The sequence below is a fragment of the Asterias rubens genome, chromosome 11, assembly GCF_902459465.1.
Source record: "Asterias rubens chromosome 11, eAstRub1.3, whole genome shotgun sequence".
Classification (NCBI taxonomy): Eukaryota; Metazoa; Echinodermata; class Asteroidea; order Forcipulatida; family Asteriidae; genus Asterias; species Asterias rubens.
In genome coordinates this window covers 14,155,752-14,174,923 of record NC_047072.1, presented here as the reverse complement: position 1 = coordinate 14,174,923, position 19,172 = coordinate 14,155,752, and the positions used below count along the sequence as shown (strand labels likewise).

At 38.0% G+C, this 19,172-nt stretch overlaps 4 protein-coding genes across 6 annotated transcripts; 2 read left to right on the top strand and 2 right to left on the bottom strand.

Moving 5' to 3' along the window:
• Positions 1-302: 302 nt before the first annotated feature.
• Positions 303-4,161, top strand: LOC117296364 (c-Myc-binding protein-like). Its single transcript, XM_033779243.1, has 4 exons — positions 303-468; positions 966-1,087; positions 2,468-2,597; positions 3,352-4,161. Exons 1-4 carry the CDS (start codon positions 454-456, stop codon positions 3,394-3,396), a joined length of 312 nt encoding a protein of 103 aa, XP_033635134.1. The 5' UTR covers positions 303-453; the 3' UTR covers positions 3,397-4,161.
• Positions 4,162-4,851: 690 nt separating this feature from the next.
• Positions 4,852-8,912, bottom strand: LOC117296363 (DNA-directed RNA polymerases I, II, and III subunit RPABC2-like). Its single transcript, XM_033779242.1, has 4 exons — positions 8,858-8,912; positions 8,121-8,184; positions 7,289-7,419; positions 4,852-5,722 (listed from the first exon to the last, which is right to left on the bottom strand). The coding sequence occupies exons 1-4, from the start codon at positions 8,881-8,883 to the stop codon at positions 5,557-5,559; spliced, it is 387 nt and encodes a 128-aa protein (XP_033635133.1). The 5' UTR covers positions 8,884-8,912; the 3' UTR covers positions 4,852-5,556.
• Positions 8,913-11,010: 2,098 nt separating this feature from the next.
• Positions 11,011-13,253, top strand: LOC117296890 (RING finger protein nhl-1-like). Its single transcript, XM_033779994.1, has 2 exons — positions 11,011-12,574; positions 12,806-13,253. The coding sequence occupies exons 1-2, from the start codon at positions 11,027-11,029 to the stop codon at positions 13,175-13,177; spliced, it is 1,920 nt and encodes a 639-aa protein (XP_033635885.1). The 5' UTR covers positions 11,011-11,026; the 3' UTR covers positions 13,178-13,253.
• Positions 13,254-14,150: 897 nt separating this feature from the next.
• On the bottom strand, positions 14,151-18,385 carry LOC117296389 (branched-chain-amino-acid aminotransferase-like protein 1). 3 transcript variants are annotated; one of them, XM_033779287.1, is made up of 3 exons: positions 16,269-16,451; positions 14,542-15,530; positions 14,151-14,409 (listed from the first exon to the last, which is right to left on the bottom strand). In XM_033779287.1, the coding sequence occupies exons 2-3, from the start codon at positions 15,477-15,479 to the stop codon at positions 14,391-14,393; spliced, it is 957 nt and encodes a 318-aa protein (XP_033635178.1). In that variant the 5' UTR covers positions 15,480-15,530; positions 16,269-16,451; the 3' UTR covers positions 14,151-14,390. The 3 variants fall into 3 exon arrangements, with proteins under 3 accessions (XP_033635178.1, XP_033635177.1, XP_033635176.1); XM_033779286.1 differs by lacking the exon at positions 16,269-16,451 and adding an exon at positions 18,041-18,385 and having other exon boundaries at positions 14,151-15,530; XM_033779285.1 differs by having other exon boundaries at positions 14,151-15,530.
• Between the last annotated feature and the right edge of the window lie 787 nt (positions 18,386-19,172).

Here is a 19,172-nt window from a genome sequence, read left to right as displayed (position 1 = left end):
CAATTATTTATTGTTGCCTAAAAACAAAAAATCAATGTTTTAATTTAAATTCTATTTAAAACTTTACCCTGCGACAGGTCGACCTTTTGGTTTTGCTGTTGACCTCGAGCATTTCAGTATTTATTTTGTGTAATTTAGTTCCTGTTATTTAAAAAATACTTATTGAAATAAATATTCATACTAAAATAATATTTAAGCAACTTAATCAATTTGTTTGATCAATTTTAGCATTTTTAAATTTGTTAAACTTATATTACAGTACACACAAATGGTTATTATTTTCTTCACAAGGGCTAGAGGTGTCAATCAGTTTTGTGGCACACACACGAAACTTAACTTCGCATAGCAACCCACCTGACCTCTGATCTGCAGTGTAATTCGTGTTCAGAATTCATTTGCTTGTGTTTTCTTTCTGATATTGCATTTTTATCTGAACCTCAGAGAGAACTAATAATGACGACTTTCAGGGTATGTACATTTTATCAAAACAATTTTGGGTAACAATTTGCATGGGAAAAGTACAATTTTCATTCACATCTCTTTTTTTTTTACGTTCTAACTATCTAAATCTTAATTCCCTAAAAATCTAATCACACACCGTTAAGAAGTTGAAGGTCGCCCTCACACGTCTGGGAATTGTTTAATGTAGAAATTGCTTATTTTACCTTTTAAATGAATTCAAAATGCTTATTGCTAAGGAAGTATACTATTAGCTTAGACTAGAGTAGACACAGATCCTTCTCAATCTCATCAATTAGTTATATAATTTTAAAGAATCTTCTTCTACTTAGGCCTACATAGTGTTGTGTTGCTTGTTTTTTGAATTTTGTATTAATTATTTGGGATAACTTTCCGAATGGCGCCACCACTTCTTCACTCAATTTTACTCATTGAGGTAAATTCGAATGAAAAAGTGGTGGTGCCATACGGAAACTTTTCCATTATTTGTTTTTTGTTTTGTTTAGCCTGCTGATTCCAAGCGTGAAGAGTTCAGAAAATACCTTGAGAAGGCTGGGGTACTGGACTCACTCACAAAGATCCTTGTGTCGCTGTATGAAGAACCAGAGAAGCCCAACAATGCCCTAGAGTATCCTTTTTGTTAAATTCAGACTAAATACTAATTACTATAGTCAATTGCAAGAGCACTTGTCTATTATTATTTGTTATGCATTTTTTTTTAAGCATAAAATAACCAAAAGATAATGTTTGGATTTGACATCCACAGTGAGAATAGAGTGCTTAGGGTATCTACTATTTACTGTTTTCTAGACCCAGTAAGGGGGCCATTCAAAATGTTCAATGTTTTAAAACTACATTGTGGGTCCGAGTCATTGATATTTTTAAATATTAGTTTGGCATGAAGAGACGGACGGTCCAGCAGATTGCTCAGAAATCATCATTTTTGAGCACCAAAAAAACCCTGTGAGTACAATTTCAATCCTGGTGTTGCATTAGAGGCCAGTAGGCAGTTTTGAAGGTAATTCGTTGGGTATTTTCAACATTTTGGAGCATTTTTTGTGTGACAGTCAGAGAAAATGTTGGTGTCCTGAACCATGTACATGTACTGGCTTTCGCTGGGGGGCTAGTATGACAGATAATGTCAAATTTTCAAGAGAAAAAAAGGAATACAGCGCCCAAGTAACTGGGTCTAACTGTTCTCTCCACATCCAGGTACACTGCAATTTGTGAAACAATGACAATGGTTGGTTACACTAGCTGCCATTCAGTTAGCCACAACACTAGCTAGGGTTGTAGAGCCCTCCATTCTCCTGACTGTCAAAGACTGGATGGTTACGATACAACACTTGTAACAAATTACCATTTGTATGTGCAATTTTGACAATTTTTGTCGGACTTGTGAGTAGTGACCTGATCTGCCACATTTTTACCACTTTCAAAAATCGATACACACACTCTAAGATTAAGAATTTGATGCTCATTGTATAATAAATCAATTAAAGAACACTTTAAAAAAATTGAGAAAATATTTTGTGAAGACAAAATCTACAAAACTTACCAGAGACTGACCGAAATTATGTCTGTGAACGTAGAACGGTTGACGTTTTAAACACCGCACACCTCGACAAATTAGCATAACTAAACTGTGTCTTGATCCCTCTAGGCTGACTGCAACTTGTGAAACTTAGATAGGGGAAACTACAAGCCACCATTCAATTGAAGAAAAGACTTTACTTTCCTTGGTTTCATTACATAAAGAAACAAGATGTGCAAACAGTTTTAGCTTTCATTTCATTGGAATTGGTTTAAAACGATTTATGGTGTCTAAAAAGCTAGAGATAATATGCATATTCAGAGGAAAATATAATTTCAGCATGTCAAAAGGTTATACCTCTGTTGTAAAAATTTCTGTCCTTATTCATGATCGTTCACTATCTGGAAGTGTGAATGTTTGATGATTTTCCCCAGAAGGAAATGTACTTTTCCTTAAATCAAATTTACCTGCCAGCTTCTTGAAGCAGCATCTGAATGTAGCTGGTCCAGAGACTGCAGACGTTGAAGCATTAAGACTTCAAGTCAGTGAACTACAGCAGAAAGTTGAACAGCTTCAAGATGAGAATAAAGAACTCAAATCAAAGGTGAAACATCAGTTTTCCTTACTATTTGCATTGACTAGAACTAAAATTAGAATTGTCCCTCCTGTATGCATTACTACTATTATATGCACCTAAACCTGTAGGGCCTAGTAGATACTAGTCCGTATCTTCCCATCCCTTCACTGCATCAGTTCCAAAGTCCTTCACACTGTGAGACGTCATTCCCTTTATATTGCTTTACTGTTGATTTCCCTACTGTATCTTGCTTTCTACCATCTCACAATGTAATGCACATCAAGAGTGAACAGACACAGACCCTCTCCCTTCATCTTTTCAATATTTCTTTGGATCGTCGGTTGGCCCTGTGGCCTTTTGCTGGGTGATTTTTCCAATTATAATATTCAAAATTCAGCATTACTGCTTCACATGAAACTTCTTTATATTTAATATCTTAACAATCTGAAAATTGATTTGTAGTTGATGACATATTGATGCAAAATCTATATACAGTTACTGGCTACACTGTTGACCAATCATGTCAAATCCCACTTGAAAATGTACACCAGCAGCCGCCATTCAGAATCCTGCAGCATGTACTTTTTGTGTAGCATTGCTCTGCAGTACAAGACGCATACACCTTTCCCATGTGGTAATGTTGTAGAAAGACATTTACTATGTTGGTTGGGGCTTTATGAAGCGGTCTATTTTACAGTACACTTTGCTTAATGACAGCAAAGCAACACAAGTAGGAATTTTTCCTCTTTTAACAACATGACCTTTATACTTATTATTTTAGTTGCAGCAAGAGAACCCAGATGGTGAGCAGGGCTCCGAGGGCTAAATATTCTAGCTGACTTATCGACCTCACCATTATTCCATGCAAGGAATGTCATACCGACAGTTACCTGACCTGATAACATCGCTAAGCAGGAGTTACTTTTAGGCTACCACACAAGTTTTTTGGGAAGTTTGCTGAAAAGCAACACATTTCGGCTTTGCGGCTGTGTTAACTGTTAACATTTTTGTACAATGCTTTGTAAAAGATTAACAATCTGTTTTTGAAAACTTTATCACGTGTTTTCCTAAATTTGTATTACATTGTTCTTCTGTGGGAAATAATGACACAATTTATTTGACAACATTTTCCTTCGAGGAGACACTCAAGGTTGACTTATTGGATTCTCAGAAATATGAACCAACTTATGAAATTCTTTGGATTGAGAAGTTTAGTGTTTTAATTCAGAAAAGATTAGTTAATATGCATTTCACTGTGTATATAATTTATTTTGTGTAATATATATATGGAAAAAGGAAGTAGATTTTCTCTGCCCCCTTGTTTTTTTTAGTAAGTGTGATTTCGTCACCCGGCCCATGAGAAGTATTTTGGCTGATCATCTGCGTATTTGAAACAATCTTGGGCAATTAGAGTTTTTTTTTTTAGATTCAAGTAACTTATTGATATTCCTAAAAAAAACTGTTACGATTTTGGTCCAAAGAAAAAATGTTTGTGTTGAAGTTTGCCTTTTAAAGAGTCTGGGTACTTTTTGTGGGACACAAAACACAATGTCCACAAATTTACGTTTTGAAAATAATGATGGTAGAAAGTTTCCCTTAAATAATACTTGCTGAGGTGCAGTAGTTTTTTGAGAAATGAGTAAAACAAAAGACACAAATTATTTTAGCATGTAAAGCATTGTTTGTGATAGTGCTTTACTCATATCTGAACACCTACAGCACCTCGGCTAATAATTATAAGGTATGCTTTATACTATCAGTATCATTATCTTCAAACGATGCAAGTTTAACGTAAATCTGTGGACATTGTGTTTTGTGTTACAAAAAGTACCCAAGCCCTTTACATTGTCAAGTTTCTACATAGTGAATTTTCTACATAGTGAATTTTCATTGTGTACAATTCTGACGTCATCATTATTAACTTGTTTTATGGCTGTTCAAATAAAATACATTTTATATTGACGTCCACTCATTGAAGTTGTGTTTGAAAGGATTATTGAAGTCTGAAATTTATATTTGCTTTGCAGCAAAATAATGATGAATGATTTTTAGTCTTTCTTTACTAGAAAAAAAAGAAGAAGTGGGCATGCCCATAACTTGAATTCGATTCGAAAAATTGCGAGGGCAATGGAAGCAATGGCCAGGGAGGCAGGGGCATGGAGACAATTGCCATTGTTATCTTCAATCATAAACAGTGGTGTAACCAGACATTTTCATGGGGGGGGTAAATACATAATTCAGGAGGCTATAAATTATGTATAACACCATTCTGACCAAACTTATATAAGCTAGACTTTAGTCTTTATTTCAAGGGAAAAATTAATGCTATAAAAAGATAAAATCCAACAACATTGTACAATATTATTTTCAAACCAGCATTATAAAGAGTTCACATTGTAGGAAAGTAAAATGTCTTAACATGCAGAATAACAGTGTTCCGTGCAAGTGACCGGAACCATTCAGTACATAGTAAAGTGGTTAGACTTGCCGCTCACACAAGCATCTCATTGTGCTTCAAATTGACAAATGACAGAAGAACTGAGATAGGAACTGTATGGGGGTAACTGAAGTTTCTCGGGGGAGTTTAGAGAAGAATTATGACACCCCAATCACACTACCCCTCCCCTTCTTGCAAAGGTCACCTCTTCATATGTAAAAACAGACCATGATTTATCGCCTTTACAACATAACAATAAAGCCAGCCATCCAAGAGTGTGCGACTATTCATTGTGGTCAGCTCTCCTGTTTAAAACGCCAGGACAGGCCTGGAACTACACGGAGACCACAGAGACCATATCCTCTGTTGCCCTTGTCTTGGCCTTGGTGCCCCTTCTAAATTTTCCAATAGATTTCAAGATTTCCAAATGCAAATGCCATTTTCAAAATGAAAAAGGGCCTTACTCTCTCAAAGATGAAATTCCAGGCCTGCCAGGATATTTTGAAGGAGTGATTTCTTATTCTAAAGTCAGTGTTTCTTCAGTCCATTCTAAGATGTGTCAATGATGAGCTCATCAATCCCCCAGTCCTCAAAGCTTCCATCGGGAAGGTAACGTCTGATAATGATGGGAATCTTTCTTGCCTTCAGCTCCTTCATTGCAATCTGAAGAGGGTCTGTCTCACCTTCCAACTCCACCATGACTGGGGCATTCATCCTAGAAGAGAGCAAGGAAAATAAAACAACTTTATCATTAAAGATTATCTGTGAACAGAAACCAATTATTCCTCTTGAATGGCAGGGAAAGTTGATCCCCTTTGGTACTTTAGATAGTAACTTTCTAAATCTAACAAAATCTTTCAATTCTAATAACCAGAATCAAGAAAAGATCGTTATTTTTTGTAACAATGTAACAAAATTTGTTGATTTTATTTAACAAAACAACTAATTATGAGAGGTATTTTATTTAAATGAAAGTTTGCAGAGAATGTTGAATTTTGTTAATACATCTGTTTTTACGATTAAAGCCATTGGACCCTTTCGGTACAGGGAAAAAAAAAAAAAGTTCACAGATTTACAAATAACTTACAGGGTTTACAGAAGGTAGTGGTGAAAGACTTCTCTTGAAATATTATCTCATGAAATGCTTTACTTTTTGAGAAAACAGTAAAACAATGTCAATTCTCGATAACGAGAATTACGGATTTATTTTAAACACATGTCATGACACGGCGAAACGTGCGGATACAAGGGTGGGTTTTCCCGTTATTTTCTCCCGATCTCCGATGACCAATTGAGCCTAAATTTTCACAGGTTTGTTATTTGATATAGAAGTTGTGATACACGAAGTGTGAGCCTTTGACAATACTGTTTACTGAAAGGGTCCAATGGCTTTAAGTGTTTTACTAACATTCGGCCGACCATTGCCAACCAAGATGGTTTGTTTATCAACAAAAGAAAGGTCAAAACAAAATGTGTACAAAGACTTGATTTTGAAGCTTAATTAGATATCTTTTTTGATTCTGGCCCACATAGCGAAAGAGAAGCATGATCGTTTAGCTGTCCGTTATGGTGTCCTGAACAATAAAATTAGTTAACAAGAATTTTGCATGAAATATTTGGTTAAAAAAAAATGTAACATACAATCTTCCTTGTGAGGGTTTACAAGGTGATGCAGTGCAGTATGGTCTGCAGCCATCCAAGCCAGAAACACTGGGGTACATGTATATAAAATATGGCTTTGTATCCCATCCAAGGAACAACCAAACATGGTTAAGTGTCTTGCTCAAGGACACAAGTGACATGACCAGGACCAAACCCACACTCTAACAACACCAGAACTTTACCTCTTGGCCACAACTTTATCTTTAAAGGGTCTGGGTACTTTTTGTAAGACAAAAAATACAATGTCCAGAGATTTACATTCAACTTTTGAACATTCACTGTTTGAAGATAATGATGGTAGAAAGCTTCCCTGAAAATACTACTTGCTGAGGTGCTGTAGTTTTAGAAAAATGAGTACAACAATGTAATGAAAATAGTTTTCGTCTCAAAAATGATTTTAGCATGTAAAACGTATTTTCCTGACATTGTTTACTCATTTCTCAAAAACTACAGCAACTCAGCAACTAATATTTCTAGGGAAGCTTTCTACTATCATTACCTTCAAACTGTGTAAGTTTAATGTAAATCTGTGGATATTGTGTTTTATGTTATACAAAAAAAATACCCAAATCCTTTAATAAGAAATTATTTTTATGTGCAAATATACAAGAGTACTTACGCTATTTGCAATGCTCTTGTTCCTAGCACTCTGGCTCGTTCATATTTGGTCATATAAGGTGTTGTGATTTTCTCTGTCTGTTGCTGTCCTTCACCGGCAGGGAGGACCTCAATATTTTCACCTCCTTCTTCCTGAACACGTTACAATCCAACAACGAGTTTAAATGAATACAATGGAAGATAGTGAAGGAAAGATACTGCGTACCCAGATAATAAAAACATCCTTCAATCATAGTGCTTGTGTGACTAAGTTTTAAACTGTCCGATTTCTAGTGGGGCATGCCATAACTGAATATGTTCGGCTAAAAAGGCCTACTACCTTAAGTGTTGTCAACTAAAGTTTCAACAATAAAGTTGGGAACATACACTGTTGTATTTTGAAATGTTTTGTTTTCTTTAAGTGTTTGGAGCAAACTTGCATTGCAAACAATATGTATTAAATTTAGCTCCATCAAACCCCATCCTCTATTCAATTAAATAAAAATAAATACAATAATCTGTGTGAATATGATAGATTAAATAATAAACAAGTGATGTTTGAAACTTTGCATTGTGAGAAGGATGAGAATACACTATAAATAATAGTATTAAAGTTGCAAGTACAACCAATGGTCGCTCTGAAAAGAGCCGTTTTGGTTTCGACATTTCGCACAGTATGCTGTCTCCTGAAAACGAGTATACTGTTCGAAACATTGATACTAAACTGGCTCTTTTCAGAGCCAACACTCCCTCAAAGACAAACGAGGATTATTACATCTGGTTGTACCCGTAAGTTTACTATTAATTATAGTTTATTCTTAAATAATAAATAACTGAACCTTGGATTTATTTACCTCTCCATCTTGCATGTCTTCCAACTGCTCATCATCAACATCATCGTCAAATCCATCATCAAAACTGTATGTCATGAAGGGAGAATCTCTTTGATTAGTAATAGTATATATAAAAACTGCTCTAAAACAGTAACCAAAATTAGGCTCTTTGTGTACAAAACATATGGACACGCGTCTGGGAACACACTCTTCGTGGTTCCCAGACACGTGTCCATATGTTTTGAACTTAAAGCACAGATCAGGTATTTTTCATTCCAGGCAAACGTGTGCAGATTATTCTCAACATTTGTCCTGGAGAAAAAAATCTGCGCACTGTCGTCACGTGAGGTTACGGGAGACAATAGCGGAACGAAACCGCATAATTCTAGGAGTAGTTTTGTAGCATCATGGCATGGAGGTAGAAATAGACTACCTCTCTGTGCTCCCTGATGGTACTTAGCATGTTGTGTGTGCATGGAGGAAGGAAAACCATGGTGTGTGTGACATTGGCCCCACAAAGGCACATGGCACATGCGGCTTAGTTTAGTCACTCTCTAGCCATGCTCTACTAAGTACTAGCCTCTAGTCCTAGCTAGTGGATGGTGTTAACACTGTTAGCATAGTTAGTTAGTGTATTGTTCAATCACAACAGTTGTTCGAAAAACACCCACCCACGAATAAACAAAACAATTCCAAGTTTATCACCCCGATTCTTCAACTAAAAACAAATGACAATTTGTGTAAATTGCAATACTTACTTGTCGACATCTTCTTCGTCTGCCATTTTGCACGAGTTTAATGTAAAGTTGATGACTGCCCTCTGTTGACAAAACTAGGACGGTGCGCATAGACTTGTTTAAGTTCTTTTACGGGTCTCTGCACGGCACGTGTTCGTATGCGAGCGGCCGCCCGTGCCAGTGTTCAGTGTTACATCGATTTTTTTCTGATTTTGGAACCTCATTTGGAATATCAGACATTGAAACAAATTGTTTTAAAGCAGAACTTGAGGCATATTTCGGTTGGCCCTTAGTTTTGAGAGGGTATGGCAGCCCGGCCATGTGGGTGGAAGCGTGGGCCCGGGTTGGGGGGGGGGGGGGGGGGGGTAAGGAAGGGGGAACCCCCACCATCAACCAATTTTTATTTTGCAAAAGGAAAACCGTATAATATTTGCTTGTGCGTTTAAATTGTCATAACTGTTTTATATAGGCCTATAGGGGTTATGCTTCACGTTCCCAAAATGTTCAATGCGAATTGAATAACTGATCGATAACAACATTGCAATTGATACAATCACCATTGTTTTTTCTCCTCTTCATGCCTATTATTATCTTCGATTAGGACTTATAACCTATAAAATCTGACTCAAAATAAAACTAAATCGTTTTATCAGACTCTTTCACACATTTCGTGGCCACTTGTTATTATCATCCTTGCCCACGCACGGGAGGAATCGATTGAAATAAATTAAGTAGCATGTAAAAACAAATTAGACACACCTGACCTCGCTGGCATATGTAAGCATGAACTGCTGAACAATAGAGACACATGTGCACAATTCCGTCTATATTATTTCTCTATTGTTATCGGTTTTTATGAATAAATTATCTTCCAATGCCTGACGTCAGGTAGTTTCGCCTGTACGTGCATACCATGAGGAACCTATAATAATACAACTATAAGTTGATCATGTTATGTTTTGGAATGAGCTGAGATGGATATGGGTACAATGCCTGGTGCTTATTTTAATAATAATATTATGTGAATCTAGGATTGCAATATCATCATTTGTTCAAAGTATCTTTAAAGAGCCACCTGTAACTTTCGGTGAGTGACGATACGCATATTAAGGTAGGATAATTAATTTTCCTTGTTTGTTTCATTGCCATATAAAAAGCGTGACCCTTTATCCAAAAAAGAAAAAAGACAACCCGTATCGGGAAATGTTCTTTTCTCTGAACCAAACCTAACAATGACCGAATAATTCAAATCAACCTTTTACAGATAGTTTTCATTAATAACTCATTAAAACCGCCTTCGGCAGTTCAGGGAACCAGATAGAATAATATTTTAAACCAATTGTTCTAAAAGCATCAGCTCGTTTGTTTTATAATAGGCCTAATTGGCAGCAGGTTTTACACAAAGTTCGAGGACGTCAACCTGCGGCCCCAATTGTACTGATTTCAATAGTCACACCCCGCCATCTGTAAAGCGCCGTTTGCCCATGAGCTACAATATACAATATTAACTAGTGGAACACATTTTTAACATCGATTAAAAAATATGGCATAGAAAGCTGGCGTTCTGACAAACAATCATTTTTTGACAATGAAATCATCTTATTTGTTGATGATGAGATACGACTTTGCTTTACACTGTGACCCATAATGGGTCATCAGGAGATTAACTCGATAGTAATATTTAGTTTACTTTTTAAAAATCCATCAGGGGTGCTACTTTTTTTCTTTTTTCTCTCTCTAATTATTGTATGTACATGTTTTTGTTTTGTTACTGTTCTTATTGTCTGTACTTGCATTTTTACCTGTGAAATTAATAAATGAAAATGAAATTAAATGAAATTATTGCATAATTATTAGAACAAGGGGGTAAAATGGAACAATGTAATGAAGTTTTAGGACATTATTTAAAAAAATTATAAAAATTTGGCGAAACAATAGTTATAAGAATAGCATGGCAATTGTGTGTGTGTTAGGTCTTAGCTCTGCAATCAAAAGTTGACCAGCCAATAACTTTTAATATGAAAAAGCTGTCTTCATTTCAGGAATGTTCGGCAAACCAACTGTCGTAAGAAAAAACTTGTACCCAAAAATTAAAGTCAATGCCACTTTATAAATTCAGTGCCGTATTGACTTTTCTGCTTTGTTTGTGTGATTATTTGTTTCCTTGTTTTAGACCATAAGACTGTGAAGATGAGTTCCAGTGAATATCACCGTGTGATGGAAGAAGGCCTAACCAGGATCATCAGATGTGGTATATGCCGGGAGCGGTTCCATACTCCTAAGATCCTCCCGTGTCATCACACATTCTGCTGTGCTTGTCTAGAAGGACTCAGCAGCAGTGGTGAGATCGTATGCCCAGAGTGTATATCTAGCCATCAGTTACCGACCACAGGCGAAAGTTTCCCAGATGATACCAAGATTGCCGCCCTACTTGAGCTGGAAGAGCGGTGGTTACTTGGGATACAGGAAGCCCGACCGGGCGACAACTCAGGTGAACTAATGTCACTCAAAGCAGAATTCCATCGGCTTAGGGCAAACGTGAATGATTTCAACAAGTGTGTTGATTTGTGGGACCGAGTCCAGCAGTCTTCAGGGGAGGACATTGCTGGGATAAGTAACGGGAAACAGATTGAGAGTGCTGTGACCCTACTGAGAAGGCGAAGAAGACTCTTGCATCAGAAGCTGGACGAGTTTTTAAAGGAGGAAACCGCAGCTATCCAAGCACGGGCTATGTGTGAGTATAACCGGGCCGGAGAGTACTGCTCATTTGTGGAGAGCAGATTACAAGACTTTGAAAATCACCCTGATAGAGAAGAGTTGGGTCACATGAGGGGACAGTGTGCGGCAATTTCACATCAGACCAGCAAGCTGTTGAATAGCGTATGTGAACAGACTGCAAAGATGCCCTTAAAGATCATCAAGGCAACGGATGCCCATCGCCCGCCGAAGACGTTCTATGGAATCGATGTTGCCGTCCAGGCGTATATGGAGGACGATCTGATGAGAAAATTTGAACGGTCACAGAATCTCCCTCCCATCGGCTACGTGCCTCCGTTAAGATCAAGGAGAAGCTCTACTGACAGTAACTCTACAATTTGCAGTCGTAAAAGTTCTGTGGCTCTTCCGTCGTATAATCCTAAATTCTTTGGCATGGATCAAGTTCCTAAGAAAATCCGGCAGTACGGGGATATACACAAGATGAAAGTGTTCGGGAAAAGTTGGTTTCAAGGTGTTAAGAAGCGACCGAACGGTGGTCCAGCTGGTTTGGGTGTTGTCCGAGACAACCTTGTCGCTGTCACTGACTCAGTAAATGGTTGTATCAGACTGTGTACATCTTCGGGGTTGTCTCCAAGACGGCTCCTCACACACGATGGGATCTTCTCTAATTTCGGCAACCCTCAAGCAGTGTGTGTTGATTTGCCACATCGTCATCTTTACGTCACGGACAAGGACAGTGCATGCGTTGTGGTCCTTGACATTGACACTGGTGAAGATGTTAACACCATCACGTGTGCTGGTCATCGACCAATCGGTATTGCCCTCGATTCTGATTCGGACACGTTGTACATCTGTTGTGATGAGACCCATTCAGTGGTCATGTACCGTACCGACGGCACACTCGTCGGGCAGATTGGGGAGCGAGGAAGGGGGCCTGGGCAGTTCCTCCACCCGCACTCTTTGGCCATTAGCCCAGAAAACCGACTGTGGGTGACGGACACCAATAATAATCGTATACAGGTACGACCATTATTAACCCATCACAAAAAAAATAGTTTCATAAATTTGTTTGACGTATAATTATGAAAGTTCCTGCAGTTTTCATAAACATTAATGAACTATACTTGCACATTATTTTAAAATTTTTTTGATTTTTCCTTTTTAATGGGGTCGTTTATAATTAGCCCTGGGCAATAGATTTAGCTTTTTCTTACTGAAATAATTCAAATGTAAAATTTGCTTTACTCCTAGGTATTCTCTCTGTCTGGTAAATATATCAAAGCCATTGGGTCTAAAGGGAGTGGACAAGGACAGCTCAACCACCCCAAAGGGTTAACCATTGATGACCGTGGATTCGTTCTAGTAGCTGACACGGGAAACCAACGGGTCCAGATCTTTGATTCCCACGGCAAATCGGTGTTGGTCTTCGGCAGAGAAGACGGACCGGTGACAGGAGGGCAGATCATCAAGGCGCATGGGAAGGGTATATTCTCACATCACAACGGCGGTCCCGTTGGGGTTGCGACTACAGGATCTGGTGCCACGAGGGGAAAGGTTTTTGTGAGCTACCAAGGGGATTCAAGAATTGTGGCCTATCTTGTACAGTACCAGAAAATGCCATAGCACTTCTTTCGAATAACTCATCGCAATAGTCACGATCGTTTCGTCTTCTATATAAGCCATTAATAAATTGACTTTAAAGGGAAGGTTCACGTTTGGTAATTACTCAAAACAAATATTAAAACTTAAAAACTGACTTGGTAACGATCTTTGGAGAGCTGTTTATAGCATAAAACATTGTGAGAAACGGCTCTCTCCGAAGTAGCATAGATTTCGAGAAAGAAGTAATTTCTCACTAAAATACTTCTGGCTACAAGTCTTTTATTCCTATCTGAAAGCACACGAATTCGTCCAACAAGGGTGTTTTTTCTTTCATCATTTTCTCGCAACTTCGATGAAAAATTTAGCTCAAATTTTCACAGCTTGTTATTTTATGCTTATGTTGGGATACACCTAGTGAAAAGGTTGGTCTTTGACAATTACCAAACGTGTCCAGTGCCCTTAATTGATTAAAATGGGACTGTATTGACAAATAATTATGTTGGAAGCGCCAAACTTTGGAGAAATCATACTTATATCTTTATTACAAAAAGCAGAAAAATAACACAATTTAGTGGCACTAATGCTACTAGGGGCGTGTTTTTTTTTCAAATTAATGATAACCTTCCAATAATGGAACAAATCCATTATTTTTTATGATAGGTCTACACTGCTAACATGCAGATACTGTTCCCCATTGTTCACCAAGTGTCTCGATCAGCATAATAAATCATTTTGTATTTGCAGAGCATCTTATTTACCACAACATTAAAAAATTTCTTTATGAATAAAAACACAAAACATTAAAAATAAACACTAAACATTGTAAATAATGTGTTTAAAAGTAAAGACACTTGTATTTATTGAATTGCCAATCTATAGCTAACTGTAAACCATGTCAATTATTGTTAAGGCTGGTTAACTTATCCATAAAAGGTTTTCTTTCAAATAAATTAACACAATAAATGGATCATATTTAAGTTTTTATTTATTTAAATTTTTTTTTTTTAAATCTTTCACCATGAACAAAACTGCAACAAGAATGTTCGCTCAACTTGTCCCTTGGATGGTGCAACACACAAACTAGCGAAGTCATATTGCGTTGGGAAGGAGGGGGTCCAAGTTATTGCTTTTTATAGTCACTCTGGGATCACGCCAGTTCTCAAATCCGATTGGCTGTCCTGTACATCGTTGTCATGGTGACTTTGCATCATTTTCTTTATAGTCAAGCGTCTCATCACCTGATAGGTAGGTGCCTGGAATAAAGACGCAGGGGAAAAATTAGTCAGAATAATTGGCAAAGTTTCAGAAAGTGATATTTCGTGTACTTCTAGATGACGTTTGCCATCGTGTAAAGAGCAATTTTTGAAAGGTAAACAGGTACGCACTCGTTCTTTGTTTCTATTGGCTCATCTGTGTCGTTGGTTGCCGACCCCTCTTCTTGTTCCTGCTCGTGTGTCTGCAGGGTCGTTTGGGGTGAAAACTTCACTGGTTTCAGACGCAATGCGTACATCTTCTCATAGTACCCAATACTTGCTTTCGTTGCTTCCAAAACATCAGGTGATATAAGGCTCAAGTCGATTGGTCTCTCCGAGTGCTTTTCGAGTCCAGTCGTTTTAAACGCCCGTTCGTATTGGCCAATGAGCTTGTTAATAATCATGATCCTTGTGGAGTAAATCCAGCTTCTCTTCTCCTCTTTGATTGGTCGCCATTTATCCATTGATGGCGAGAAGGGTATGTCCACTGCGTTACAGTATGCGCATAAAACTCCAAGAGGATTCTGGATGAGGTCATCAGCGTCAATTATGATTGGCTCCTGACCGAGATCATTGGTCACGTGCTCAAAAAGTCGATACATCTCTTTGAATACGAATCCTTCCGGGACAACCTGGTTCAATTGGAGTTTAAGAAAAGTCCGAGCAAAGTATTTCTTTAGCATTTTATTCATGGATATGAACACCCTGGCTGGGTGGCGTATCAAGAAGGTGTGCCTGTATCCCGCTGGTAACTTGTCGAACTTTCCATCCACCGTATACGCGAGTTCTTTGCAAAAGAAGATCTGTTTCTTGGGTGGAGCAGGGGCCTCCAGAATCTTCTGAACTCGGGCGTAGGTGTAGAGTGGATCTCTCAAAACTGACTCAAACGTGGGAATTTTGATCTGATTTTCGGGTCCGATGTGACACGCCGCGGTATACATCTCATGGAAGATCTGAACGTCGTCACCGAGTGCACTGATGCAACGCTCAAAAGCGGTGGAAAGGGACCGAGGTGGGGCCCATAACAAGACGCGTCGAGTCTTGGCAGCTGATTGCTCATCTGTAGCCATCTTGTTCTGTGTTGTTTGCGTCAATTGACTTCGTTTGACAGAGTTGTAATACTGCAATGAAGAGAGCAGATGAAACATAGGATAAATAGTGCATTATAAAACACAGACACATTATTATCGATAAAGGAGCAATAAGAACAACGCACTTCTGAAGAAATTCCCGGGATTGCCCCACGACCATCCTTTTTTAGATTACGATTTTCTGCTGGTAATTTTTTTAGAAATACAACTGTGTGTAGACCCATGTCATCAATAAAGTGTAAACAAAGATAATTGCATATTAATTGGCTTGGAAAGTTAAAATTGAGGCAAGTAACAATCAATAGCGCAACTATTCGACACATAATATACTGCAGCTTTTATCATTCATGGTTGCTCTTCAATGGCAAGTCTCGAGTATATCCTGTGCAATACTCCAAGCACTAGCCCTGGCGGCCTTACGACCTTCCCTTCATACTGTATTGCGTATCTTCATCAGCACAGACAGGGAAAATGGTATAGATATAGGGCTAGAAAAACATTCCCATCGGTAAAACACAAAGTGATCACCAGACCTAATAATAGCATAGCCCTTGAAAGTTCAACAATGAAAACTGGCAGAAACTGCAAACCAAGAACCATTATATCAATAATAGCAGATACAAAGTGTTCTCCAACATGTTTGCGTATTTTCACTATCAGACATTGAAAACGACAACTACATGTATACAAAATTTGTTGGATATGAGAAATGGCCCAACGATGTTCTTTAGCATAGGTACAATCATACAATTCAATAACAATACATACAATTCAATTTCCTGAAAGATGGCATTCTGGTTGGTAGAATAGTTTGACAGAAACTGTTTACACTGCTATCTTCACACTATAAACATTTTAGACGACCTCGGTTCACTAGTGAGAGTTGCGTTAGAGCGCTCTCTACTACTAGAAAGCCTACACCTCTCTCTGTCCTTACTCTCTAGATAACAAACAGACGTGCCTAGATTCATTAGACCAGAAAGCATGACCGCTATTGTCCCGTGTTCTTCTGTGAAGAAAAATCACCCAAACATAACAGTCTGTATAAAGGTTAGACTACCAAAAGTGAGAACAATAACACGCTTAAAGGAGTTACATACCGATTCAATGCCCACCAAAGCAACACACACACGAAACAGCAGTGCAATCACGCATGTCTGCAATAATCGTATTAATCTATCAACGAACCAAGTTAGGCATTTTTTTAAAGGAGACAACATTGAGAAGCCCACACACAGTGTCTGTATATGAGACATGTTCTGTAATTTGGGTTGCAGCAAAATTGCTTCTCATCCCTACTAGTAGGAAATTTCGTAAAAATTGTATGTTTTTCTGCGTACCAGTTTTGTATTGGCGCAATACTTCTGCGTATCAACGAACGCGTCTTGAAACTACGCCTGCGTATGATTTACCACTAGAGTTTAACATCCAGGGTGTGGTCATAGATATAGAATATTATACAAATATTGACTGCTTCGAGTGCAGTACCCAGACGTCCGTTGCGTGTGCGAGGACGATGAATTAATAGTCTGTAACCATTTCGGATTGCACGACACTACATGCAGCACAGTAAAAGTTTTTGCAATCTGTATTCGCGTCGTCCGTGGATTGTAGCATTCAGGTCTGTAACTTAATAATAATAGTACAGTGTTTAGAAATGTTTGGGGTGTTATAAAACAAATATTGACTGCTTTTACTGATCCCCGGGGCGATCTATTTTCCCTCGGCTTCGCCTCGGGAAAATAGAACGCTCCTGGGATCACCTCGGGAGTCATAGTTTTAACCATAGCACTCGAAGCAGTCAATATTAATTTGTATAATATCTATGGGTGCGGTCGATCCGGTGCGGTTGGCAACAAAGTCGCCGCGTTTTGCCCGCGCGTATTCGAACATTGGGACCTGTGAGATTCCAATGCACGTGGGATAAAAAGTGATGTATAATAATGTTCAAAATACTTGAGTGAGAAGATTACGTTTTAACGTTTTGCGGCGATAGATTCATCGCGGGTAGAGACTAGCTTTTTCGAATATTGACTTTTTCTTACTTTTTTATGTGACCTATTAGCGATAGAACTATTTTCCCCGAAGTTTGACCATGGTTTGACTTTTCGTTTGTATCACCATCAGTGTACAAATTATGTCTTAGCGATAGAAGCAGCAATTAAGCATGTCTTGCCAAATGTTTTTTTAAATTTTAGTTGTATAGGTGTATAATGACGTAGTTGCAATCCTGAGATGAGTGGACCAGCGGCACTGTTAAAAGATATTCACCCAAATAAATAAATGCTTGGCGGAGGGTATAGCCTGAAATATCAACGATCAACGAATGGGGAAATCACATAATGATCACATTCCTAACTCCAATATTCATTTTGATCCACGTCTGCATTCTACCTCCATGATCTGTCAAAGCATAATATATAATTTTTTTTATAAATAAAATAGCCCTAGGCCTATATAGGGTGTAGACCGTACATTATTTGTAGGCTATAGGCTTAAATATAATATTAAGAAGAAAAAAACTACTAAAAATTGCTTACCTCATCAGGATCCCGGAGCACAAGCTACCGCGTCACTTTTCTGTCTGCAAAAGGACTTATGAATAAAGGACAGCTAATATTACATTACATTTTGGCAGTGCTATAAAACAACCAGCAAATGAATGCAAAATCCCGTGATTTGGAGTACCACAACGTTAAAAAGGTACCGGTATATATCTCAAATTCGTGCGTCATCTGGTATAAAGTCTTAGCCTTAAAGACACATCATTGTCAATACAGCATGGTGACTCAGCATGGTGATTACAAATGCCTCCACTTTTGGTAATTCAAACACTACACTGTGTAGAAGCGAATCAACTACCAGCAGAACTTCCACCCCGTGCAGCCTCAATCACGAATCACTCATTATGGTAAATAGTTTTGCTGAAATTGTAATATTATACCGCTGACTGATGGCAAATGATGCGGAACCGTTTGACATAAAAATAACACTTCATCACGTTGCAAGATTCGGTGACCAAACAGAAAACAAATACTTTATGAGGCTTTTTACACGATGGTATCAGTAAAAAAACTGATAATACTTTAATACTTTAATATTCCTATGCCAACTGATAAGGCCTATTTGGTAGCATTGCTTCCACATAATTCGTATAGCTGTCTGACAGCCTATAAACACAATATCAAACCAGGAAAACCCCTAGGCTTTCAAGCAATATTTGTTGTTTTTTTAAAAACATATTTGGTGTATATATGTGCAGCCTGTTTTAACTGCAATAATGTTTTTAACAAATCATTGTTAAATTGGGGAAAATGGCGGAAAATGTGATAAGAGGCTTTTAAAAAACACAAAATCGAAGTTAGTAAGGCCATCAGGCATGGAGCAGAATCAGGGCATCAACCCAATTTGTTTTACTCAAGATTTATGACGAACGTTGGCAAGAACATTGGGGTAGGCCTACGCGTGTCAAACTGATGAGTTTTAAATGACTCGGTACCCACAGTTAAAACAAATGACAAGCTATTATACTGTTATTCTACTCTATTGTTTTTCGTTTTGTTTGTTAACTATCAACTTTTAGGCCCATTGGGATACGATATCCAGACCAGCGTCAGAAACAAATTCTCTGAGACGGAATTTCTCGACCCGCATAGTTTAAATGGACCTGTT

Excerpts from the sequence above, each read along its gene's own strand:
- LOC117296364 (XM_033779243.1), top strand. Across the intron at positions 1,088-2,467 it reads AAGCCCAACAATGCCCTAGA|CTTCTTGAAGCAGCATCTGA; the intron begins GTATCCTTTTTG and ends TTTACCTGCCAG. Across the intron at positions 2,598-3,351 it reads ATAAAGAACTCAAATCAAAG|TTGCAGCAAGAGAACCCAGA; the intron begins GTGAAACATCAG and ends TTATTATTTTAG.
- LOC117296363 (XM_033779242.1), bottom strand. The coding sequence starts at position 8,883 with ATGGCAGACGAAGAAGATGTCGACAA. Across the intron at positions 8,185-8,857 it reads GACGAAGAAGATGTCGACAA|TTTTGATGATGGATTTGACG; the intron begins GTAAGTATTGCA and ends CATGACATACAG. Across the intron at positions 7,420-8,120 it reads AAGACATGCAAGATGGAGAG|GAAGAAGGAGGTGAAAATAT; the intron begins GTAAATAAATCC and ends TAACGTGTTCAG.
- LOC117296890 (XM_033779994.1), top strand. The coding sequence starts at position 11,027 with ATGAGTTCCAGTGAATATCACCGTGTGATGGAAGAAGGCCTAACCAGG. Across the intron at positions 12,575-12,805 it reads CCAATAATAATCGTATACAG|GTATTCTCTCTGTCTGGTAA; the intron begins GTACGACCATTA and ends CTTTACTCCTAG.
- LOC117296389 (XM_033779286.1), bottom strand. The coding sequence starts at position 15,479 with ATGGCTACAGATGAGCAATCAGCTGCCAAGACTCGACGCGTCTTGTTA.